This window comes from Argiope bruennichi, chromosome 4, assembly GCF_947563725.1.
Source record: "Argiope bruennichi chromosome 4, qqArgBrue1.1, whole genome shotgun sequence".
Taxonomy (NCBI): domain Eukaryota; kingdom Metazoa; phylum Arthropoda; class Arachnida; order Araneae; family Araneidae; genus Argiope; species Argiope bruennichi.
This window is the reverse complement of record NC_079154.1, coordinates 136,833,797-136,861,364: the sequence shown is the minus strand read 5'-3', so window position 1 is coordinate 136,861,364 and position 27,568 is coordinate 136,833,797. Positions and strand designations below refer to the sequence as shown.

The following is a 27,568-nucleotide window of genomic DNA, read 5'->3' as shown; positions in this document are numbered from 1 at the left end:
GTACTTACTTAGCCTGAGAATTCTAGAACCATCGAAGAGATTTACTCTATCTTATCTCTCATGATTTCTAGAGATTTATATGTTTCGTTGCATTCGATATTTTCTGGTGTATAGGGTGTTTACCAGTGCCATAATATAATAGGTTTATTTTTTAAAATATAGCTTTAATACATTGTACTTTTCTTTCTATTTCAAAAAGGAATAATTTTTATTTTTCATATATGTTTTCATTCCATTGAAACTTATTGTTACATTCTTTAGTATATTGTGCTTTCTCTAAAACTTATGAATTTTATGGTAGAAATTCATTTACTTGTCATAAGTGAATGAATTTTTATTAAAGAAATTAGATTATTCTATGCATAAGAGTTAAGATATAAATCTGTAAATAAACGTGTTTCCCTCTTTAAATTTTACTTACTTTAATATTTTAATTATATTTGAATTCTAGTAGATTTAGGAAAATATGTCCTTATTGGCAAGTGAAAAAATAAAATTACTATCTTTAGCCTTTTACGACAGTTTGAATTTACCTATTGTTGTTGTATACACTTCAAACTGTTTCACTAAATGAATGATTATAAAAATATCAAAATAATTAATATCTATTTTTAGGCATAGTATAATATTATCTCGAAAAGTTTTTTCACAAATTTTCTAAAACCCAAACTAAATAAAATAAGTCCCCACTTTCTTAAAGTTCTTATTTCATTACTTGATTGTTAGATAATGATGATTTTAAACTAAAAACGAAAAGCATTACATTCCGAGCATAAAACTCTTACTCAACTCTCTCTTCCTTTCTAATAATATTAAAGTGTCCGTTTTTCAAGCATCGATAGTATCAACTCAATAGAGGAAACTTTCAAAAATACCACTAAAAGTCCAGACCGACATCACACGCCATTTACTAAAAATGCATCATAACAGTAACTTGAACAAGGTTATAAGAAAAGCAACTCCTCGGAAACAACACTAAGATAAGAGAACATTAGAGACTGCCAAATAATGCCATTAGTTGCTCTAATGACTGGATATACACCTGGAGTTTAAAACCCTTTGTAAGAACTACGAAGGGAATAAATATAGAGGGATGTTTTTAAAAGTAAAAGAAACAATCGGTTGATTGGACTTTTCTGTTGGAAAAGGATTAAAAGTGCAAAATGTTATAAAAGGAAACAAAAATGTTAACGCTAGCTTTAGAAACTTCCACTTTAGTGACCCCCGTACATACGGTTGTGAATGAAAAGGATCACCGGGCACTTTCACGTATATCACATTATAAAGCATTCATCAACTAATACTTTTATGTAGTAAAAAATTATAATCGATTTTTTTTGCGCTTTTATTATCTGCCTTCAGTTTCATTTTTATGTATATTTTTATTCAACAGCGTGCTTTGATTCAGCGTGCTCCAAGAATTTAAAGAGATAGTTGTAAGTATTTCAAATAACAGAAAGGAATTTATAAATAAATTATATTTTGTTCCATAAAACTTATGAAGCAAAATGTTTCAATAAACATACTTATCCTTCTTATTTTTACTTAGTTTAACTTAAACTATTTTGTGACAAAGTTCAAAGTTGCAATAGTTAGTAAAGTGTTAAGTGTGTCTCGAGTTAATTTAGTATAATATATCATCATTGCTTATGAGATGGTGATATATTTTCTGTTTACGTAATATGTATATCACCTATTTCGTTAAAATAAATCTATAAAAGCATTTTACAGAAAAAGTTTCATTTGAATTCACAAAAGAAATACATATTGCTATGAAGATGTTTTGGAGTTTCTTACTGCTCTGGCCTCATTGCCTGATGATGGCATAAATTTCAGACAGCAGGACAAATGCACAGCAAAAGAAGCACAAAACTCCCACATTTCAATCCCAATTTGCACAAAGCAGCTAATCAATACAGCGATATGATCAACCTAATTGCAGCAAGCTTTCAAAATCGCTATTTAAAGAATGAAATGGCGTCGTACAAGACGTTTATTAAAATGCGTCTTCTCATTAAGCCCTCAAGATAACTGTAACTGCAACAACTCTTGAAGAAAATCAACTTTTCGCAACTGGACACTTGATAAATGGCGAGTGGGATACTCGGACTCTTCATCTGATCGAAGATAGGGAGAGTCCACTAAAGATTAAGGAGTTAAGATGCGAAAGGCATTCATTGTGCACCTGAAATTTAAAAGCCTGTTAACGAGCTGCGAATCTAATGAATGCGGGGAGCTGTTCTTAAAAGAGTAAACGAAATCAGTCAGTTGGAAGAATGTTTCATCTGATGATTGCAGGCATTTGGAGGGGATGTCTTATCTCTTATGGTTTTCTAAGCTCCCTTATGCTTAGTTGCGTTTCATAATGGCTGGCACTTAGCGGCTGTTCTCTACAGCATTAGATGGCTGATTTATTTTTTCCTCGAGCCAATTTATGTAGTACCTTTTCCATTTCAGACAAATCAATTTCATTTGTAAATTTATAATTTATATTTTATTTGGAAAAGTCATAATGCACCGTTTAGAAAATATGCCTCGCTCGAAATTATTTGTCTTTTAGAGGAAAATTTTTAAATGTTAGATATTACAACATGTATTATAAATATATTCTACATAATTTAAATTTGCTGGTAGTTCCTTGATTATTGCTCTGATATATAGATATAAAAGTTTTTAAGTAATTAAATTCCAGTGTTGTTAGTACCTAAATTTTTGATTTTTATGATATTTGTAGAAACTAATAAGCAGAAAATAAGAGCAAGAAAATAAGCAAAATATGAAATTTAGTGATCTTTAAAAATATATAAGCTGAAAAGGATTGTTTTTTTCCCCTTCAAAATGTTAGATCAGATGGAAACTTCCATTCTCGAGAAATTACACGCAGACTTTTGTACTGACATATTTCATCTTAGAGCCAACGGTTTTGCTTGTTTCAAACCATGTTAGAGTTTTGTCAATAAAATTTCGTTTCATAAATTTAAAGATATAACTGCCAACAACATTAGTGCTTGAAGATAATTGAAATAATATTTTGTGATATTTCCTAATTAAGATTCCATAAGAGTATATGGTTTTAGATTTAAACCGATTTTCGCTCGCAACAGATAAGTATGCAAGGAATTATAAACGATAGTTTATTAATTAGGCCTACAACTTATTTTGCATATTACAAAATTATTTTAAAGGCAAAACATATACATTTTTCCTGCAAGTAAAAAAATGTATTAATAATATATCGATGTATTTTACTTATCCCGAGGCTACAATTGGCAGATAAGTGTGCATATAGCAGCCGTATACTGGGCATATTATGAGCCCACTTTTTCAATAAATTTCGTTACAATGGTCAACTTTATTTCCCATTTCATTACAATTTCAATTTAATCGACATGTTAATGATTTATTTCAGGTTTTCTTATTTTTTTATTAGTTTAATATCATTTTAGTAAACGTAAAATGTCATTTATTTATATTCTAGTCACTTTAGTTTGCCAGGAGTCATGTTTATGTTTGATTTCAGATAAATCGTTTTATTAAATTATGATTCCATGTTCATGATTCCGCCAAATCGCTTGAAAGTGTAGCTGTGTTGTTTTGATTGTTTTAGTAATGTTCTATTAGTCGGGCGCATGAGTCTTTTTAAACGACATTACATAACATCATAGCGCTATTAAAATCGTAAATGTCTGGTTTATTTATCTTCGAAATTTCGAAGTACTGTAATTTCTTTTTTTTCCTTTCTCATGTTAACTACACAGATATTTAAAGCAATCATTCTTCTTTAGCTTTCAACAGTAGAAGAAAATCGCGAGTTTAAGTATTTGATGGAAATAGGGATTGCAATATCGAACCAAAAGTTCAATACCGATATTCGGTATTTTTTAGATCTTAATACCGGGATACCGTTTTTAATACCGGTAGTAGAAATTTTAGATAAAGAAAGAAAACACAAGTGTTTCTTTGTTTTATTTGCCGGTTTTATTAGAGAGTGTAAGTCCTATATTCCAATTTTTTTTTCTAAATGAATATTTATATTTAAATAGCGTCTATTTCTTACACTGGTCCATTCATCAAATGTAAGACGAAATTTTTCACCGTTTATTTCTAATTGTATTAGCCCGTGTTTCAAAGAATTGCGAACACCATTACTGTAGTAAATAACAGTTCTGTTTATAGTGTTAAGTAGATTTTTAAAACCTCTAGCGGGTAGTGATTTTCTCTATTCATTAGAAGTGGAAAACACTCGAAATGGCAAACCATCTAATGCTGTCATTTTACTTATAATTTCATCCAAATTATCTTTTTTTTTTTTCAAAGTAATATAAAATCCCTGATGGATTGGGTAGAGAAACGTGCTTGAATTTGTATTTTCATCGCCATTAGATTCTTTCTCCTTTAACAAATTTGTATCATGTTTCGTTTTTAAATGTGCGTGGAGTCCGCTTGTACTTCCTCCGTTCACTTTAATAACTCTTGAACAATTTTTTACATATTCCACCATTTTTTACATGTGCCACCATATTCTTTTCATCATATGAATAATGAAATCAAACCTAAATATTACCAACTGATTTTTTATGTTCTTTTAAGTTATTCATTATTATGGGTTATTATTTATGAGTATATATATAATAAATCTGAAAAAATATTTTGAATCCTAAAGTATGATATGCAAATACATTGTGAATAACAAACTCACCATTTAAAAAAATATCGAAATATTACGTATTTTCTACACAACTACAACCTTGTTTTCATAGATACGAATATCAGACTAAGGATCTGTGTAGTATCGCTCGGAGATGTAAAAGGATAGTTTTGACTCGCCTCCTTGGATGATTCACTACCAGTATTTTATCACTTCTCTTGATTGTAAGATGCAACTTTGTATTCACAGTCTAATTAATTCCGCCTGTTAGGGAAACATAAAAACAAAAATGGATACTATTTTGCTATGTTGGCGATCCCTGAACATACAGTGGAGACAATTTAAAAAAATTCTAGTAAATACCGAAAAAACGGTATTTAAACTTGTGAATACCGGTATTACGAAATTGTACAAATGGCTCAAAATACCGGTATTTGGTATCCCGGTATACCAGTATTGTATTCCCTAGATGGAACAATTAAATATTTGGGCAACAAAGAAAACTATTGTGGAAATTCAGGCAAAGAATATATTTTTTAAAAATTGCCAAAATTCAGCAAAAATTTGAACAATTATTAAATTGGTATAATTAGGGAGACAATTTTTAAAATTTTAGAAAGGTGTAAAATATACTTTTGCTATAATAATTTCGAAAATCATCCCATGAAAACGCCAAAAATCAGCATAATTTTTAATCTATTAAAATTCCAATTCATAATTCAAAAAATAATTATGAAGTGCATATTCTCATTCTCCAAGATGTGCAAAATTTGGTAACAATAGGTAAAATGGTCTGAGAGCACCAACACACACACTTCATTTTTATTATTTATATAGATAAATACTCATCACTCAGCAGCATCCATGTTTGTGCATAATTAGTTTTAGCGAGTCACTTAGAGTTTAAAAATATTATTTTATCTAAATGAATATAACCAATAGATTAGATCTTGGTGCATTATATTTTGCAATATTAATAGTATTTCATTTTTTTTAATTTATAGATTCTATATGTTAAAATAAATTTGCGTATTTGGCAACTAGATCAATAATATCTTTTTAATCTGCTAATATGTGATTTCACTCATCCCTGTGGCTGTGTGTCAGGTGCATATTTCAGTTGTTGCGTATTGAAAACAATCCGTTCTTTTGACTTTCAATTATTTATTACATCACAGACAACTTATCAACTCTGTATGACAAGAATTCAACATAAAGAAGTATCAAAACATATAAGTAATTATTTCAGAGCCATTTTAAATTATTTTCACTGTCTATCTACCGTTCTTATTCGGCCATGTTATCCGAGTTGGCTGAATTCCCCATCGGAGAGGGAAGATACTGGTTAGATTTTACCTTCTTAGGGACTACTGTGGTCCGAAGTTGCCAAAGGCCCTATGTAACTGTTTCATCAGAAGTTAACCATTGTAGGCAAATATTCAGTTATCGGCATCAGTCAGAGAAAGTGTGCTTTTCTTCCGTATTGGGAAAGATAACTGTTATTCCACATTGCCAATATTTTTCTGTCATTTTTTTAACATCTAAAAACTGAATGAATGTAGTTATTATTATTTTTTTTGGAAGTACATGCGCAAATTTCTGGATAATTACAAACTTTTAAGGGAAATCAACTGATGTATTTTTAGAAAAATGAAATGTATTTTCATACGAATGAAATTTGTATAAATCAAAAGACTATTCATCAAAGGTTTTGTTTCAAAATTATAATATATTTCATTAAAAATAAAAGTTATTCACAGTACTTAAATGAGTGAAACCAATAAAAATTTCAAAACTAGGAAAAGAAATAATTTCATTTTCTAAGCTTTAAAAAGCAAATCTTTTTCTCATATATAAAATATGTGTTAGCTTTGTATAAAATTAGAAATAAATAAAGTATTAAATACTAATTAAATATTTAACAAAATATACTATATTTCAGAGAACTACGGAAGGTCATGTTTCAGTTTTCCTTTCTTATATTCTGTTCTTTACTTGAGATGTGCACCTTTTTGCAGGAATTTGGCTCGATTAAAAAAATTTGCCTGTTTTACAATGCTATTAATAAAAATTAAAATTAAAATGGTAATTTTTCCTGAGGTTTTTTTCATTTTTATGCCTTTTTTAAGTTTCATTTGTCTTCTACGCTCCATATTGCCTATCGTTTTCCGTCATACGACTGACAAGGACAAAAGAAGAAAATGGGAAAAAATTAAAATTAATTACACAAAGTGACAAAAAGCATATGACTATACTCTGATTTTATGAGAAGTAAACATTTTTCTTGCTTGTTTTTGTATTTGCTTTAACATCTTTCTTTTATCATGGAACATTTTTTTGAAAGATTAGCTTTTCTATTACACACAATCCTAAGTATGTGGAGAAAAAAAAATTACACGATTAAAGTACTCAGCATAATTACAACTTGAACTTGTATGTCGGGAAAGTAAGTGGGAGGAAAAAACTGGTAACTCAGACACTGCCTGATTAGATTTTTAATTTAGAAACTGGATGCATTTGGTGTATTTTTGCGTAGAAGAAAATTGCTTCAGTAAGAGAAGAATCAAATTTGAGAAACATATCTTAAGAGGGTAAAAAACACCGTTTAGGAAGTGTGTTTATTTAACGGGGTGATACTCGCGATTCGGCATTTAAGCTCAATATTATTAAAGAGACGAAAGAAATTAAAGCATTTCTGGGATGGCTAATGCAATTGAGCACAAACTTGAAAGCTTTTCTGAAAGTAAACGTCTTAATAGATGGATTGAAAAAAACTTATCTTTTTTTATCGGCTTGACAACTGAAGAGACATTTTTTTTTTATGAATACTGTTAGAAAAGGAACTATTTTACAATAGCGTACTTTTTATAACAAAAAAAATTTTATAGTTCATTATTTATGCTCAATTAGCAATTAATTAAAAAAAATGTGATACATTTTCTTTGAACGGAAGGAAATATATGAATTATATTTTTTACAACATGCATTATTTTCTGGAAATCGAATTTTATTTAAAGATAGAAATACAATAATTTTATTCAAGCTCATTTTCATATCTAACGTTTAAAGCACCCTATTAACGTTATTCCTTTTATACTAGATGTAAAAGTATATTGAAAGACGGAAACACAACTTTTGAGATTTCTGTTCCATAGCAATACCTGGGTATTTAAATCCTTCCATATTGTCTGTTGGCACATTGTATAACAAGCAGTTGGACAGATGCCAAATTTGGTAAAGATATACTGTAGAAGATCGTCATGCTACAACTTCTTTCAAAATGCAGTTTGACCAGAAATAAGTTCCCCAATATGGAATCTCAAAAACCGCTCTACATAAACTCTGGGAATATACAATACCAACAACCGAATTTAGAATATGTATCTTTTCTCTGTAAACATGCTTATTCACTCAGTTTTTCTATCGTTTCATTTTACTTTTGGGGTGCTTTATTCTGGCCACTCTGTACAAAATTAATTGAATAAAAAATAAGCAAATGTTTGTTGCTTTTTTGGTAGTTATCATATAAAAATGTTTGCTGAATCTTAACGATTGAAAAATGTATCTTTTTAATCGTAACAGTTTAATTGCCAAGCCTTTCTTCTTTTTAATTTAAAAAGCTTTTAAAAAAATTTCTTTCATAATTTTCTACAATCTTTCCTATTCTTACAATAAAAAATAAACAGTTTTCCTTATTTCTGTAAGCATTTAATTGTTTAATGTTCTTCAGCAGCTGAAACAAATATTTCCTTTATAATTTGTGATGACAATAATTGCAATTAGTTGACAGATTAAACTGGACAATTATGTCGTGGGGCAATTTACATTTCTTAATCTTTCAGTGATGCGCTTATTTACTCAAACACCCAAAAAATAATTCTTTACTTCTCCTAAAACTCTTTTATAATTATAAATAAATTTATGTCTCTAAAGGTCAGGAAATAGCTACTTAACCACGATTAGAAGGGACACAACGTTATTTTTGCAATAAGCATGAAATTTGTAATGTTAAGCAAAAAGAAATGCAGTGTGATTATAGGCACATTAATAAAAAATTTGTTCGTAGATTATAATCCATTACCTTCCATGGATTATATTGTATCGATAACTTCACAATTTAGAATTTGAAATTATTCTGAAGTTCACTGAAGTATGAAAATAGTATGAATCATTGAAAATATTTTTAAGAAATAGAAAACTGATTTTTTTTTAGTTAACTGATCTTCTACATATTCTCAAAAATATTATTTTAAAATTAAATTAAGAGAATGATTTAATATGTTGTATCTAAAGAGAATAAAATTAAAAATTTGGTGCTTAAATGAACATATTTTGAATTTTTATGAAATCTATATACTTCTGAGGTTTAATGATTATATAGTGGTACAGGAGTTTTTTTTATTAATTATTCAGTGATAAATGTTAGACAACAATTAAATGATTATTGGTTGTACGCATTTCTCAAACTGAATCAGTCTGTAAAATACAGATTAACTTCAATGACGATTTTTTTCAAGCGCAAAGTTAATAATTTAGAAGGAAAATCAAACTTTCTTTTTTTTTTATTCTGATTAGTATTTATTAAGAAATAAATTCATTCCAGCCTTGAAAAAGAGCAAAAATATACAATTAATAGCTCCTTACTCTATCAATGCTTTTTCAGTCACATGAACTATTTTTTCACTTATACTTTCTATTCTTTGACTTTTTATCATTTATGAAATTTATGACCGGTTCAGTTTACCTTATGGCAAATTCAGAATAGTTTATTAGATATTTCAAAACATGGTTTTTCTCTTGATTGTAAAGAATGTTTGGTGAATAGAAATACGACCTTCTGAGCTTGTTTACATTAAGTCCTATTTCACGTCGAATCAAATACTACTCGTATTTTTGTTTTCATGGCATTATAGGATACATTTGCTTTTGTTTATTTAGCAAAAAGTATTCTGAAATGTCCATGATTCATTTTTCTAAGTAAAGAACGATGCTTTCATAAGTAATATTTAAAGAATTTAATAACTTAACAGTGATTATAATTTGTGAATATATCGTGATACTGAATATATAGATATATGAAAATGTGAGAAAAAATATATGCATTTGTTTTTAAGAAGTTTAGAGTAAACAAAAGTACTTTGAATTAAATTCAACAAATTTATTCTATGGTTTTGCATCTCCTAATGGACACTTGGCCTGCCTGTCCCCCCCCCCCCCAGTTAAGCCACTGAAGCGTAGAACGAAATGCCCATGAAAACATTAATATATATATATATATATATATATATATATATATATATATATATATATTAAAAAAAGATTGCTATGCTCTTGAAAAACAGAATTTTGTTGGCGAATTTTTTCTAACTAATTGGTTTAGAAAATATGATGACAATGTTTTTTTTTCCTTCTTTTTTGCAGATAGCCTATACCGACATATATTATGTATGCTTATTTTCTATATGCATAGCAGAGTAAGTGAGGAAATATTTCAAAGTATAAATACACAGAATTTCCAGAAGCATGAAAAATGTGTTAAAAGTAAAAATATGTGAACGCATATATTAGTGCCACAAGATTTTAAGTATTCAGCTAGTAAAATGTTTCCCTTCGTGACCAACATACATTTCTCGAGGAATATAAAATTCCTGATCAATATTCCAGGAGGGAAGGAAGTGCTTTTTCTAAACTAAATACTAGAACAATCTAACATTAAAAAAAGTTATTCGGCCCGGTATTCAACGAAGAAAGCGTCAAGAAAATACGATAACCGATTGTTTAGGGGTTGAAAATGATGTTAGTCGGAAATTTATTCTTAAGTATGAATCGAAAACTAAACCATTAGAAAACGTTTTCTGAATTCAGCCTACGGTGCCATAGGGATTTTCGTTGCTTTTCTTCGTTGCTCTTCGAACAGATATAGAGTTCGTAAAGCAGTAATTAGAAAACTTCACTCATTGCAATTTATCTTGAAGGTCATGTTTAATTTTTTTATCAATATTTGTAACTGAAATCTTCATAGAATTTTAGGACATTGTTGTTATTTGCTATTCGTATTAATTTTTAATGATTAGCCTCAAACATTATACGTTTTTATTCAAAGTTTTTAAAATATGTATTTTTATCATTTTAAATAAAAAATTATTTTTGATCCTATTGCATCAAATTATGCTTCGTATATTTTCATTCAAAATAAATTTCAATGCGACTTTTCTTTTTTTGAAATTAATAAAATTTATTAACCCATCGCATACAAGGACATGTCTGACTCACTCATTAAATACAATTTTAAATTTTCAGTTACAATGAATTTTTAATTTTAAATCTGCAATTAAGTGGCAGAATCAAATAATTTAAAATGCAAAAACACTGAGAAATAGTACAATATATCAAATGGTATCATCTTCATAATATTATAGGAATAAAGAGAGCAATAAATGTCTCAGATAGAATATGTCATCTCATTAAGAAGTTAAGTAAATTCACATGTCAAGAGGTTCAGAATCGTTCCTTTTTTTAAAGTCAAAAATTTTGATACGGGGTTATATAGAAAGATGGTGAAATGACCATGAAATACTTGAGACTCTTGAAATTTTTCATGGTTGTCTAGAAACATACTTAAAAACTACATAATCCTTAACTTCAGCTTCAAGGTAGGTGGGTCCATTGAAAAGCCGAATTTTTGACCACGAACATTTTTTTTAAATTTTATATTCCCGATTTTTGGACAGATTTTTTTATAAAATCGTTGAATTTAGTAAAGTCAATTTTTTGGTGAGTTATGTTGATTTTTATTTTTGCATTTTTATTTTAATGCTATTTTATATCTTTAGATGTAGCGTTTTCGAATTCTCATCTTTAATAGTAAACTCTTACAAAGATCTCTTACAAAAGTAAAAAAACTTTTACAAATTTAAATCTAATGCATATGCTTTGTGCAAATTCTATATAGTAATTTCTCAACATGTTTTGTAGTTCCTGAACTAAAAATTAGTAAACATATTTACTTACTTTTTTAGAAATATTTTATAGTTGTTTCAATGCTAGTAATGAGAAAAAAATGGAATATTTCATATTATTTATCATTTGAAACTTAACATTTAAAGAATAGATAGAAATAAGGCTTATTTTTTAGTTCATTAACTTGGTAATATATTTTTTAAAGCTATCTGCAAAATTTTAAGCAAATCCTTAGATAGGTCCTCTAAACTAGAATGTTTTTGCTTATACCTGAAAAAGTCCCACCTTTTTTTATACAATTTCTTTTTTAAAAAACCTTTTACCACTTAACTGGTATACATTGGTTTCGTAGATGTTTTTTCTATCCTTTTCATGCAAAAATTTGAAATATAATTATTTTATAGCGTTTCTCAAAAAACACTTTATTCCTAACATAGCCACATGCCTTAATGTGCATAACATTACCATCATTTTTCGCTGAACTTTTTTTAAATTCTTCAGATTCGATACTAGATATTTCATCAATAAATTTAATATATTAAATGATTAATGAATCAATGAAGAAGAATTATGAGATCATGAGTGAATTTTGCTATTGTTTTATCGTTTATGAATGAAGTTTATTTAGCTTATATTTTTCAAAATAATTCAGGGAGTACATATCCTGGCAGATATTCTGATCATAATTGATCACGTGAACTTTCTTCTGAGAGCTACGGAATTCTCTCAATGATTTTACAATTATCAGCAATTATCTCGCAGGTATTTGTGACGAAATAGCAATAAATTTCTCTGGGAGGAACACAAGAACAAACCTTCAAACTTTGAATTGAATAACTTTTTTTTTCTAATACTTTTTAAAAAGCGTAAATGACAATTTTATTAATTAACCCCAAAAAAACTGAAAATTAAAAATCCTTTTATTTTAAATCTTACTTTTCTTGTAGACTTTTTTTTCTCTTTCCATTCAGTCACTTTCCAAGCCTTTTATTATTACTTCCAATTCTTTAAACTTCATAAATGCTCAAATTTATAAATATCATTTCTCGCAACCCACAAAAATTATATAATTAGCCTTGCTGTTGAAGGGCTTTGAAATACTACTTTTGATATTTTAAATGCTATTTTTGTAATTCTAAGATCTAATGCATCTAATTACAATAATAATAATAAAGGACATTTTGAATTCTAAATAATTAAAATTTCAAAACCACAAAATGATTATTTTAAAAGTTATTTTTTTTTAATTTGAAGACCGTAATATTCTTGATATTATTCCGTTAACCTATTGGAGCAAAATTTTCAAAACGTTACCCTTTCTGTACTAGTTCTGTATATCAATACGTTCTTTCATCCCAAATTTTTACTTCCAGGAAGATTTTAAGCGATAAAAATCTGATAATAGCGCTCTTAGTCGACAAATCGTGTGTAGAATTCTGTCCAGAACATTTATCGTCTCTCTGAAGAAAAGAAATTGAATAGTGCGTCTTTCCTTTGCAGACAACAATTACAGGAGAGTGATTTTGTTCAGTTTTGAAATCGCGGGGGAACAGAGAATAGGTCATACGTTTTCGAGGAATTGCTGCAGGAATGCAACAAATATTACTTTGGTCACGTACCTTCCACAAAAGCGGCTTCAAATGTCACAGCTTTATTTCATTTTCTGGTAACATGTTTGTGTATCAGAAATGTTATTTTTACAAAATGGCCTTTCTTGTTTCCATCGCTTTCTGAAACTTATTTTTGCCACAGTGGTGAAAAGTAAACCGTTTTGTGGTATATGTTTTTGATGAAGTTACATTTTCGTTCCCCATTTACTTCTTCCGATGTTTTTTTTTTTTAAGTGAGATATTATATTTTGTTCGTGTGGGATAAGTAATGAAAGGATTAGTGGGATGTATGACACCAGTTTAAATTCTTCCTCAGGAAGAGATTTTTTTTTAATTTAAGCGCAATCAGTCTTTTTATTACGATTATCAACAAAGTGACATGTTATTATGATTACTTTTGTTTATTTATTTTATTTTTATTTTTGTAGGTATAGAAAAAGTATTTTAATCGTCAAAGAATTCGAACTTCAGATTTTGACGAGTCTCCAGGTATCAGAACTACCTGAGTTCCAAAAAAACATTTTTGTGAAATGTCCGTCAGTCTGTGACAAGGACAAGTCAAATACGCTTTTAGCTACAGGGTGAAATTTGGTCTTTTAACCAAATTTGTAGATTTCTATCAAATTTTGAGCAAAATTGGTCAGAAGAAGTCTATCTTACCAGCTTTTCGAATATAAATTAACGTTAAAACGGGAAAACGAAGAGAGGTAGAGAGATAAAATTCGATACACAGATTTACATTTACAATATATTGTAAACATCTATCAAATTCTGATCCGAATCTAACAAAAAAATGATTCGTTTGTCATTCTGTACTTTCAAAAATATTTTAACACAATAATTCAAAAATCCAAGTATTTAATTATATCAAACTTGGTTCGGGATTTTGTAATTGCAAGTGTCGTTCTGTGTCTTTTGGTCTTAATAGGTTGGGAGAAACGCATGCACCTGAAACATAAATACAGTTTTCGGATACTATTAATCGCTAAAAAACTCCTACGATAGATTCAATAAAAATGCTAAATTCACGACAAAGGTTAATATTTCGTACTTATTGTTCACCAAAGGAATGCAAGGGGTTTCAAGGATGATACCTTTATTATAGGGTATGCGAAGAAGTTTGGGGTGAGGACCTCCGCTGGTTATTTGATTCAAAGTTAGTGTCATTTTCTATAATTAACTTAGCTTTCCATTATTCATTAGGAAATTTTCTGCCGATGAAAATGCACACACTGCAAAGTGCTTACGTTTTTGTGGCCTTGCAGAACTATCCTTCCTATGGAAATATAATTTTATTAAGTTTTTATGGCTTTAAAAAGAAATTATAAATCTTGAATAAGATATGTCATACACGCTAAAACAGAATAATAAATGAAAAAAATTCGTCTTCTGAAATTGAGAAAAAAATTTAATTTACTTTCTACAATATCTTGGGAAATATTTGCCATGTATCTGAAAAATCCAATTAGTGCTACTCTAGAAAAGCCGGAAATTGATAATTATTCGATAAATCTTATACCACTGTTGTAATTCTGGGTTTCATGTCTGCTTTCATTACGTGCATTGCTCTCATTTACATCAAGATTGAAAATCACGTGCATATTAAATATTTGTTTACGGGATGAATTTCGCATTGTTCTTTTAATCGGCTGTGCCCTAATATCAAAGTCGTATATATTTATTTATTTACGAGATAATAATTTTTATTTATTTACGAGATGTTTATAATAAAGTAATTATGAAATAAATGTATAAATATTGATGTTCTTATATTTTTATTTTTATCTATATGCACATTGTTCTATATTTATTCATAACAGATTGAATAAGTAATAAAACCTACAATACTGCCTCATTTCATTATTATTTATCACCCTTGCAAACTTATGCCCTCCGCTGAAAGTATCTGTCTGTAACTAGGATAAACTCCTGTTATTCAATTAATAGATGCATTTCAAAAATGCAATCAAAATGTTAATAAGATCGTGATTTCTATTTTCATACTTCATTGTAGGACATTTATTAATAACAAATTAATTCTTGTGTCTTTTTTTTTTTTTTTTACGAAACTGAAATTACATTCGTTATAAAAGCGTCACACTATTCATTTAAATTTTTGAATAAAATTTATTTCTTTCGATATAGTAAATAATTTTTAACTTTCAATACAGAATGTGTCATGACCATTGATATTATATAAAAATGAATATAAATTATATTATATAAATGCATCGAATCGAAGTATAGTCAAACATTTTCAAATAAATATTATCCTAAAATACGTTCATAATATGAAACAATGCTTATATATAATAGAATACTAAGCTATTATGGAATGCTTTAAATATTTTCATTTTTTTCTTTATTATCAATAGTGCTTATTTTGGTGACAAGATATTTTTCTAAATATTAAAAAATCCTGTATAAAATAATTGCATTGCAATTTGAAACTCTAAATATAATATTTTACAAAATCCAAATATAATGGAGGCAAAATTGCTTTATATAATATTCATTTGTAAATTCATAAGTAATAATTTAGTAATTTTAATTAATATTTTGAAAAATGTCTATTACATATAATTTACCAAGACTTAAATCCAAAACCAATTTCATAAAACATTTAAAATGAATTTGTACGAATGCGTTTCAGAAATAATCAATATTTCAGTTCGCTTAATACGTTAAAATTAGTGATACTGCATCACTTAACCACAATTCCATAGTTTAAAATAGAAAAAATCATTATAGCCTTTATAAATAGAAGCAAATTTTAAAAAGATTTGAGTTCGCAATTTTTGTTACTTGTATAAAAGAAAAATGTTATCTTGCAGGTAAACACGCTACAATTTTCAAGACTTTATTAAACCAAAAAGTGAAAAACGAATCCCTCTAATGTAAGTTACAGCTCATCAAATGCTGGCATTTCGTCGCATGCTGAACGGCTAAATTTTGGCGCATAATTCAGACCATCCAGTGGAACTCGGAACTTAAATCTGTAATTTTATAGTTCTTCTGATCCTTTCCCTGGCAACCCAACTCCATGAAGAGGAAATTTTATTACAACTTAAAAAAGTCACGAACGTTCTCGAGTGAAAGCAAGAAAATTACTATTGTTAACACTTCCTCGGAGACAGCAGCTTTTGCTTTTTTAAGTCATTTGCATTGGAGAAATTTCGGAGCTCGTTCAACTAGATACATTTCTTTATTTATTAGGGAACATAAATTCAAGGAAACTGAACCGTTAAGTTCAGGAAGAGCACCAATGCAGTCTGGGAATGAAATAGAGTTCCTGAAGGTAACGTTTCACATTTGAGCCCTTACATGCGTAGTTTTCTACCAATTAAGAGTGAGGTAGTGAAGAAAAAAAGTAATTATGGTTTTTTCTACTGTATGGCATCGCTTCTGATAGTTCCACGAAAAATAAGATGGAATTTATATTCGTATAAGAATTTTGTGGTAATAAATATAAATCTAATATTGAATATCTTTAATGCATAAGCGCCCTTAAAAATATGCAAATGACATCATTATTTGCTAAAAATATATACAGCATTAAAATTTCAGAGACGTATAAATTAACTAAAATATTTTTATTGATAAAATTCCGGATTGGATAAGAAAAAATATATATTTCTATGTTCGAAGTAAGAAAAACCTTTTTATTTTATTTTCTTATTTGCCTTGCAAAAGTTTTTAAGAAGCGTATAAACAATATTTCTACGAGAAATATAATATATTTATTGATCACTTTATTATTTTTAACTTAAAAGTAACCATTGATATACTATTTTATAAATTATGCTTTTTGATAGGCATAATTTTCTATTTCTTTAATATTATGTCTTAGTTATAAATAAAGTTATTGTCAACGATTACCGCAATGTTAACGATTTTTAATAATGAGTTTCTCAAAATTGGTGGTATATTATAATTTTTAATATTATTTTCTATTAAAAAATATTATATTTTAAGATTTTTATAAGTTATTTTCTATCTCATTTTAAGCGTTTTGAAGCCAGTTTTTTCAAATGAATTATAAAGTTCCTGAAAGGAAACACAACAAGACATAAATACTCTCATCAACTCAGATACACCCAATTTTAAGATTGGTCATTCATTTAAGGTCTATTTAATTTCCCACATATTTGTGAGGCTCATAAGAAATACAGTGGTTTTTTTTTCTGAATCCCAAATTGTACATCAATATTTCAGTTTGTTTCAGTTAGTTTTTTTAGTTAGTATTTTATTTTTAAATGAATCCTTTAGTAAGGACAGAACAGGCAGACATCATAAGAAAATTACGAGGAAACCATTTCTTCATTTGCTTTCTATTGAATGAAAATTTCGTCATCTTTTTAGTGCGACTGATGATAAATTATTGAAACTTATACAATAAATGTGTTATTGTTATAGAAAATCTACTTATACTATGCAGGTGTCAAAGTACAATTAAATAAGTAGTCTCTTAAATAATAAACTTTATAAAATAATTTTTTCCAAAAAATCTTTAAATATAACAAAGAAGTTTATATTGTTTTTATTGTTAGATACATTTACAAAACTTCAAGTAACGAAACTGTAATTTTACACAAACATTATGAAACTACAAATAAAAAAAAATGTTTCTAAGATTAGTTTAAACCTGGTCTTTACAAACTCCGTGAGTCAACTTAGGTATACATTTCCTATCGGATAATGAAGCGTGAACATTAAATTTGTAATTTCACAGTTTTTCTGATCCTTTTCCTACCAAACTAAGAGGAAAATTTCGAAAATAAAAAGATTTTATTGCAACATTAAAACATAGAAAAGTCATGTAAGCACCGTCAGGAAAAAATACTACTTTCCACACTTCCTTTGCTTCTTCAGTTAGCTTCTTTTGCTCTTTTCATCTTTTATCTTCTACATTGCTTACATTAGAGTAAATTTCTGAACCCTTTGAGCGAGACACAGCGCCACTTCTTTATTTATTAGGGCACATAAATTGGGAAGAAATGGAATCGTTAACTCCAGGAAACACGCCAGGGCATTTTAGAAATGAAATATAGCTGCTAAAGGTAACGTTTCACATTTGCACGCATGTATGCGCAACTTTCTTCCAATTAGAAGTGAGGAAAATATTATTTATGTGTCTTTTTTCTCCAAGACATTATTTTTAGTAGTTCCACGAGGAATAAAACTGACATTATATCCGAATAATTTTTTTTTTTACTGTAATGAATTTAAATCTAATATTCGATGTTGCTATATTTTCAATTATTTATTTCACAAAGAAATGTTATGCAGAAGAAACCATTCATTTGGGAAATGGAATCACTCCATAAAAATTTAAAACAGCATGTAAATTAATCTAATATTTTCCTCTAAGCACAAGCCTTAAAAAAGAGATACTAATGCAATCTTTTCAGGAAGGAACTTTTCTAAAAATACTTGCATAAATCAGAGTATACTTTTATGCGTTTTGCTTATTTTTAAAAATCTTTTGGTATTTTAATTACTTGTTTAATATATTTAGATATAAATATAATTATATTAATATATTTTGCTCATACGAAGCTTTACAAATCATATTCTTTAATTTGCTTTAATTGGATTCAAGTGATAATGATAATTCAGAATTATATAATACTGATATTAAACACGTAAATCGACAATTACACTCTATCCATGAATGTTGTGTCCTATATTGATATGTTTTTGTATTTTTATGTGAATTTTTCTTCTTGTTAGTTTCTATATATTTTGGATATTAAATTTCAACACCTTAAAACTAATTTTTGGTCTTCAGTCATAAAACCTTTAAAACAAATTAAGATAAAAAGAACATTAGAAATTCTATAGTGATAAGACTTTTCAACATTTGATCATTCATTCTTTGAAAAAGGTTTCGGTATTAATTCCAATCAGTTTTTTAGTGAATTCTATAAAATAATTTTATAGTATAATACTAGCAGACCCGGCCACTCGTTGCTGTGGCTAAGGTTTTTGTTATATTACATAGTAGTAAACTATTCAAGGGAAACAGTAGGAGAACACGATCATGGGGACCACCATGCTTTTTTACACAGATGCCATTTCTAAAAAAACATGGGGACCTCCATGATTGATTTTCTACTACCGTTGATATTGAGCAAAAATCAATATAAAAAAATAAATTTAAATTTCTTTATTTTTTGTATTCAAGTTTGTAACAAATGAGTACATTACAAAGTTGTTAGTAAAAACACGTAACACTTAAACTTATAAATGAGATAGGTAGGGCAGATAGTTTTAAATCTTTGACAATAATTTTTATTATTTTGAATTATAAATACTTTTAATTTCAATTTAATTTAGCACTAATCAGTGCACAATATTTTTGGTTAACCTGTCTTTAGCTAACACAAATAGATTTGACGGTTTTCCTACACGTGAACATGCAACATATAGTTGCCCATGAGAAAAACATGGATTTTCCAAATCTAAACCACAAATGGACATTGTTTGGCCTTGAGACTTATTTATAGACATGGCAAAAGCTAAACGAATTGGAAACTGTAACCTTTTGAAGGGTATCGGAACACGTGGCAACAGGACCACTTCTCCTTTAAACTTTCCATTTAAAATGGTAGCTTGAAGTATATTTCCGGTGATCTTTTTGATGACCAAACGCGTACCGTTGCATAATCGTGGTGGATTCAAATTACGCAGGAGAATAATAGGTGAACCAATCTTTAATCGAAGGTTATGTGGTGGCATTCCAGGTATATCTAGTGAATTTAAAAATTCAATTGGAAAATTTACACTATCATTTTCATCAACAACAGTATCGATTGAGTTAAAAGACACCAGATCGCCTGGTAACAACTGTTGTATTTGGAAGTTAATTTCGTCAACATCAACATTTTTGGCTGCCAAAATAGCCCGATCACTGAACCAGTTATGATTCAAGTAATTACTCTGTATATCCGGAAAAATACTCTGAATCAATTCATTTTTTCCCTGAAGAACAGTGCAGAAATTGTCTGGCAGTTTAATGCATTGCGTATTTGGTTGCAGTTCCATTTTACCGTTCCCAATATGTAGTAATTGTTCAGAAAATATTTGTGCTGATGGATCATTTTGCAATTGTACGCGCATGTTTATGGCCAATCGAAGTGTTTCAACACTTCGCCATAAGAATGATTGTTTTAAACATGCATTTTAATTAAAGATTGTTGAACAATGAAGCACTAATAATTAAAAAGCAAGAAGAATTCCATTGTATTACTTTTACTATAATATGAATTCAATTTATATTTCAGTCTAAATAACACGTGGTCGGCTATGCTAATACCAAAAATTGAAAAAGTAAGAACAATTGAATTTCACTGTATTGCATTTACTACGAAATAAATTTAACTTATACTTTAGCCTCAGCAACACGTGGTGGTTATGCCATTAAATTGTAGCTTATGTGAAACGTTGGTACTTTTAACACAGCGCCATCTGTTAGAATACTTACTCAATCCAGTCAACAGATATCGCCATCTGTTAGAATCGCTTGGAGCTAACAGATAATTGTGACTGTGAAATAATGAACAAATAATTTGTTCCTTCTTAGTATAAACCCTTTATGATGTATAATAAATCCTCTAACTTCAGAGATACAGATTCTGGCTTCCTCAGCTTAAAGGAAAGAATTTTTTTTTTAAAAAAAAAGCTCTATATTCCACACATGAAGTTGCCATGAGATTTATTACGTCATTGATACATTTGTCTATTGCAATAATTCAAAATTCATTTACAAAATGAAATCAGTTTCAGAAACATTTATTAAATAATGATAAGCATTGTAGCTGAAGTGAATGATAGCTGACATAACTTGATACGTACATGCAGTTTATTAGTAAAGAAATGAAAAACTGAAACGATTATTGTAACCATTTTTTATTATCATATCTTCAATAATTTATATAAAAAAGATTAAATTTCATTTAGCATACAAATGAGTTAATATACTTTTATTATCCGATTAGAGGAAATTATTATTGGCTCGTTCACTTACCTTTTTTAACGATATCCTTAACAAAAGAAATAAAATCATTTAATTTAAAATTCAATGAAGGTAACAAATGTTATTGTCGTGCAACATTTTTCTTAGTAAACAGTCAGATAAAGAATCGGAATTCATTCAAAACGAAAAGTAATAATTATCCGTGTGCACCTCCAAGTATTTTTCCAAACTTCTTTATAATTAAAAAAAGCAGAATTTTAGTATGTTATAATAATCAGTGATCCGTTAAAACGTTTGTAATTAATCATTTTCAAATAAAATATCTTATTTCTGAGAATTGCCACCGTGCACAGTAATACAAAATTCAAACATAAGATCGTGATGCTTTATCCTTTGCAACGTATCAAATTTATTGTATGCATTAAAAAATAATTGTGGAAAATGATATCTTATTCCTGAGAAACGTTTTCAGATAGGATCATAAATAATTCGAACATTCGGATTCGAAACGTAACGCAAATGCGTGAGTTTTTTTACGCCAGTTGGGGTAACGCTATACAGATTAGAAATTTTTAATTTTCTTTATTCTGTTTTATTTTAATTCAAAAGTACTTAAGAATGAATCTGAAAGATCGATTAATTAACAATGTTTAATTTTAAATGCATCAAACGTTAAGGAAATAAATAGAATCGTTTCAAATAATCAGCCGAAAAATCTTAAGCCTAGCCTCATGACTGTTGGGGAAAAAAACTGAAGCCGTACTCATTTGGCGATGGGGAAAATGAAAAGATTTTTTTGACCGGAAAGTTAGTTTTTAATTAATAATTAAAATTCTAATTAAAGATAAAAAAAATAGCTATCCTATCTTTTAAGTTAGATCAAACTGCACACGGTGTGCAAATTTGATTAAAATTGGTTAAGTAGTTTAGGAGTCCATCGCGGACAAACAACGTGACACGTAATTTTTATAGTATAATATTTTAGTATTGAGAATCTATCAATTTATCAGAATATCGGTTTCATCAATGATGTTTTTACATTTTTAAATAAAATGGAATGATGATAAATAAGTAAACGATGATATAGTTATAATATTTTTATACTTTCCTTAAATTTTTACAAAAATTATTAAAATATGATTTTTTAAAGAAAATACTTTTATTGCTGCACTAGATTTTCATATTTTAAATCTTATTAACTTCTAGTTTTGAATTTATAATCCATTATCATAAATATTAGGATATGGTGAAACTAATTATTAAATAACAAAAGTAAATTTAATATCTGGTATGAAATCAAAATTTAATATAGTTAATCGATTACCTGATAGATAAATATCGAAATTAATTAATTAGTCTATTATAATCAAGAATACACAAGTGCACTAAATTTCGAAACTTCAGCCCATCATCAAGTGTGTGAAAATCGATTCGTTAAAAAACTTAATTAAATAAAAGCGCTTCAAAATATTTTCTTCCGATCATAACTGATTTCATAACTATTGAAATAACAAACATTATTTTAGTAAAATTAGTTATAAATCTGAGTAAACAAGTGAAATCCGTTCTAAAATGAAAGGCGTGTTTTGTATTAATTTCGAATTAACTAGTTCGGCCATCTAAATAAAAGAGTATTTCTTCTTCTATAATTATTTTAATTATAGCTTGTTATAAATATGCTGGAAGTCATTAACTCTTTCGAAGCTAAAAACAGGTGTAAATGAAAACATACATTCCGTTTCATATCGAAAAAGAATATCTATTTAATAATGAATCAGAAATTATCTGTCTCCAATCCTTTTTTTTTTTTTTACAATAAAAGATGTCAAAGCCTTAAAAACAAAAGTGTTTTTCTGCTTCGATATCTACCTGACACAAAAAAGAATTATGCATGATATATTGCACAGCTTGTGAAAAAAAAAGCTATCTCCAGCAGAAGGAGGTAACTTTAGTGTCAAGAAATATTAGATGAAGCGTTACTGATTAAAATTTATTATTTTCTAGCTATCCGAACAATAATAATGAGTATTTATTGTTTTCAGTTATGAAGTTTCTGGCATTGATCCAAGAATTAGTCTCAAAAGGCACCATTTGATAAAAATATAACGATCTGGTAAAATGAAATGTCTATGACACTAATTAATCTGTAACAGAATATTTTCAGATATCACAAATATATTGCAATTGGCTAGCAATTTAGATATATTACATTTATTGCAATAAAACAATTGTAACGTGACAAGTCTTCTAGTGCACTCAAGTTTTTATGAAGCAATCCAGAGTTTAAATGCTAATAGTTACGGCTGTGTGACTAATCCGGTGGTTGTATAGAATTACCAGTGATTATTTACAATCGCCGCTAAACTTATTTGTGACTGTGAGTAATCACTGATAATTATGCATAATCGTCAGTTTATTACATTTACAGTAACATATATGTATATATAAATATATAACTTATTTTTTACTTTCTTGTATATGAAGTATGTATTACAAAAAATATTATATTAGTCAAAAAATCCGAATTTGAGTTTTTGACGAATCTTTACGTTTCAAATTGGGGGGGGGGGGGGGTTATTCGCCAAATAAGTTCCCCCTATTAATTGAATTGTGTCTCTCTATTTGTCTGGGAATGCCATTACTTAAAGCTGCTTTGACATAGAAAGATGAAATACGGTGCGTGGTCTTTTATCAAATTTGTTCATCTCTTTCAAATTTTAAACGAAAATCCTTGCAAAGGAAGTTTGTCAGTCTTTCAATTCACGTTAAGAGGATAGCGACAAACGTAAAGATATGGATGGATAGAATTGAGTGCATAGTGTTATGGTCTAAAGTACAGATCCATATCAAAATTTTGAACCAAACCTGTCGATACGTTGACTGTCTTCCGGTCTGTGGATTTCTATTTATGTAAATGTCGTAACTGAAGAGCACAATGACTTTGATAATCTATCATAAAAAAAATCCGTCTATCCAGCGTTCAAAATGCACACTAGTATTTCTTCTCTATCCTACGATCATATGTTGTGAAACTGATTAAGGATGGATTCATGTGGACTCAGAAAATAAAATGTTGAGCATTCATAACCTTCTTGGCTGCTGGTAAGAGGAGGTTTAACACATTATACAGTGTGCAAAAAATGTTTGAGAAGACCACTCTAGCTTGTGACTTAGAAAATGTGTCATTAATTTGTAGAGTACCCATTTCTTATGCCTTTGTATTTTAATACTGCTTTACTTAAAGCAAATGTATGGAATAATATATATTTGATTTAATAAATTATAAAAAAATAATAATATAGAGTATTAAATATATAGTAAAGAATAAGAAAAGATTTAATTCATTTTGGAATTGAGGGTTTTATTTTTACCAAAGCAATGAATGAAAATATAAAAATATTGATAAAAAATAGAACATTTCTAGCATTAGAGCGCAAATAAGCGGAACCCTCAATATTTTTAAGATAATCATTCTGACGAAGAAACAATCTTCTTTTTAAATCATAAAATATTTCGACTACCTGTTGATTTATTAATTATTCTAAACAATAATGCAGTCCATTTTTCCATTGCACATGTGGTAATAATTTAGAATAGTAGAATGAACATTTCTGCGGGATGATTAAAGTGCAACGTTGTTTTATTATATGATAATAATCAAACTGTAGTGGTTTAATAACCATTGAATTGGGTTAACAAATTTGTCATTTCATTTATGTTTAAAATAAGGTAGAAGAATGTGATTGAAATATGATTTTTTAAAAATTATCTTTCCATAAGGAAAAATAATGCTAAATTGATTTAAAATCGATACTTACAGTAAACATGGAATAGTTATCAGGAACATGTTTGTTAGCTTATATAACATGTTTAGGAATGTTAAGTATGTATAGGTATTGATTTTTCTTATTAGTTTTTATTAAGTAATAAAATTCAAATCTTTAAGTATATGTTTGTATTTTCAGTTAATTAAAATAAAAACAAATAGGAGGTATAATTTCTTCTGTAAAATTTGGAAGTTTTAAATAATTTTAAATTAAGAAATCTGAATTTCATATACAATGCCATAAAAAAAGACGTTTTTTTTCGAATATTTTTTTAAAGATATACGAGCAAATCCCTAGATGATGACATTTATTTTAAAAGTTGGCATATAAAATATTTTGAAATTTGTATAGTCTTTTTTTTTAATTATTTCAAAAATTACCTCACTTTTTTAAAAAAATGTATTAATTAACGAAATTTTAAATCAAGCAAATTGTGCAATTTAGTGCTTTTCTTCATAATTTATACTTTGTATCATTAGTATCATTAGCTTAAGTTCAAAATATTTAATGTATTAATTTCTGAATTACCCTATTTAGTGACTGTTATTTGTTTCTTTTCTAGTTGGAAGACAACCACGCAGACTCCCAGTCATGGTTTACATCCATGGAGAATCTTATGAATGGAATGCAGGAAACCCTTATGATGGCCGAGTACTATCCAGTTATGGAAATGTCATAGTCATCACTATAAACTACAGATTGGGTGTTCTTGGTGAGTTGAAACTATCAAGAAAGTTTTCAAATGTTTATTTAATTTCTGAAGGAAGTCCTTTGTTCTTACCTTAGTAAAATCTCGGATTAACATACCGACTCTTACAAATTCCACCATTGGCATTTAGAGAAAGTTAGTCTTTTAAGAAATCCCTGATCAAAAAGGCAAATTCAATGCTCAGGACTCATTATATAAGTATATATAGTCATCCACTGCCGTCTGTAACGTTGGATGAAGTTCAAAATATTCCAGCAGATTTGTCATGAGTCTTTAATGGAAGCATAAATCCCAATTTCTACTTTGGTATCCAGAAAATTGACCAGGTTTTTATGAACGTATAGATTGAATGATTTATATATGTGCGAATAAAGCTAAGCAAGAATAAAAACTAGTTGTGGTATCGTAAACTTTTCGTTCTGCTTACATTTTTATGTTAGGTTTTAGTAGAGATCAATGAGATGAGGTTCGAAATTTTTATTTTTTCCCCGTGCTGATTTATAATATTGTCATTTAAAAATCAGTTCGAAGTCATTGCTAATATTCTATTTTGGAATATTTTAATTTCCTAATTGATACTGCATCTGTTTTATATTATTGGATCAATCATTTAATCGATTCGATTTTAGTGATTCACTTTGATTTGAATACTCCGGAACATTATGTATACAAAAAATATCTCACTGAAAAGGAAAAAAAACTTTAGCAAGAGAGAAAATTGCACTACAGAAAGGAAGATAAAAATCAAATAAGTTTCATCAGATCCGAAATATTGTTAGCAGAATAACAGGCCGTCTCGACAGACACATTTTCCAGTCGATGAATAATTTCCTGGAGTATAACTACGAAGACTAGATAACAGTTCGGAATATTCTCCGTCTCTGGATAGTTTGGCGAATGACCGTCCATATCAAACAGGGAACATGCATCTGCAGAAGAAAGAAATTAAGAAAACGGGAGAAGGTTGTAAAGAAATAAGAGCTTTGGGATAAATACGATTCTGCTAACGTCTTCTGGCGTATCAAAATAGACTCGCCTTATATACCAGGAAGTTTATACTTCTTAACTTCTCTCTCTCCAGATCTAAATAACATTTTCTATTAAAAAATTGTTACTTTAGAAAACATTGTAGTGTTAGTTTTCTGATGCCACACTCTTCGTAGTGTACGCTATAAAATAAGTTTGACTGTTCTTATTTACTAAAAGTTTCTCTCTCATTCATTATATGAATAGAAATTATTATTTTTATGTTCATCCCCAGATGAAAGCCCAACTTCCTGCTTAATGTTTCCTGTAATGAAATTATATTTGTTGTTTCGCCACATTTCGTAATATCCGTCGTTAGGTTCGCTTAAAAAATGATGGCTTTGAAGGACTGGCATAATAGTTGCGTCTAATATAACACCGTTAGGAATATTTTTATTTTAAAATAACTATTGTGTCGAAAGCAAATGACATGGCATACATTTTCAATTAATATAGCTACTTTTTTTAAAGCTGTTGCTTTTGCTTTCCTTTTTACTTTATCGTATACAAAGTATGGAAGAAATACAATGTAATCGCCAAAAAACTGGAACTCTGAGTTTCGACGAATCTTCATGTTTCAGATCTCCCGATTTCAAAAACATAATTTTGAAAAATGTCTGTTTGTCTGTCTACGGCGAAGATAACTCAAAAGTGCCTTGAGCTAGAAGTATGAAATTTGGTATAGGGCCTTTGCACCAAATGTGTGGTTTTTTAACAACTTTTGCTGAAAATTCGTTCATAGGGAATCTTCCTGTACGGTTGTTCTAATATACATTAACATACTAACTATAAAACGAAAGGAATTAGATG

The 27,568-nt window shown here is 28.5% G+C and overlaps 1 protein-coding gene across 2 annotated transcripts in view; it reads left to right on the top strand.

The window, feature by feature from the left end:
- The window catches only part of LOC129967117 (neuroligin-1-like), a 700,350-nt gene that overhangs the window by 498,934 nt on the left and 173,848 nt on the right, over positions 1–27,568 (top strand). For both annotated transcript variants that reach the window (XM_056081798.1, XM_056081797.1), the window contains exon 2: positions 25,586–25,735. In XM_056081798.1, the coding sequence (XP_055937773.1) occupies positions 25,586–25,735 (150 nt within the window). The remainder of the gene's footprint in view (positions 1–25,585; positions 25,736–27,568) is intronic.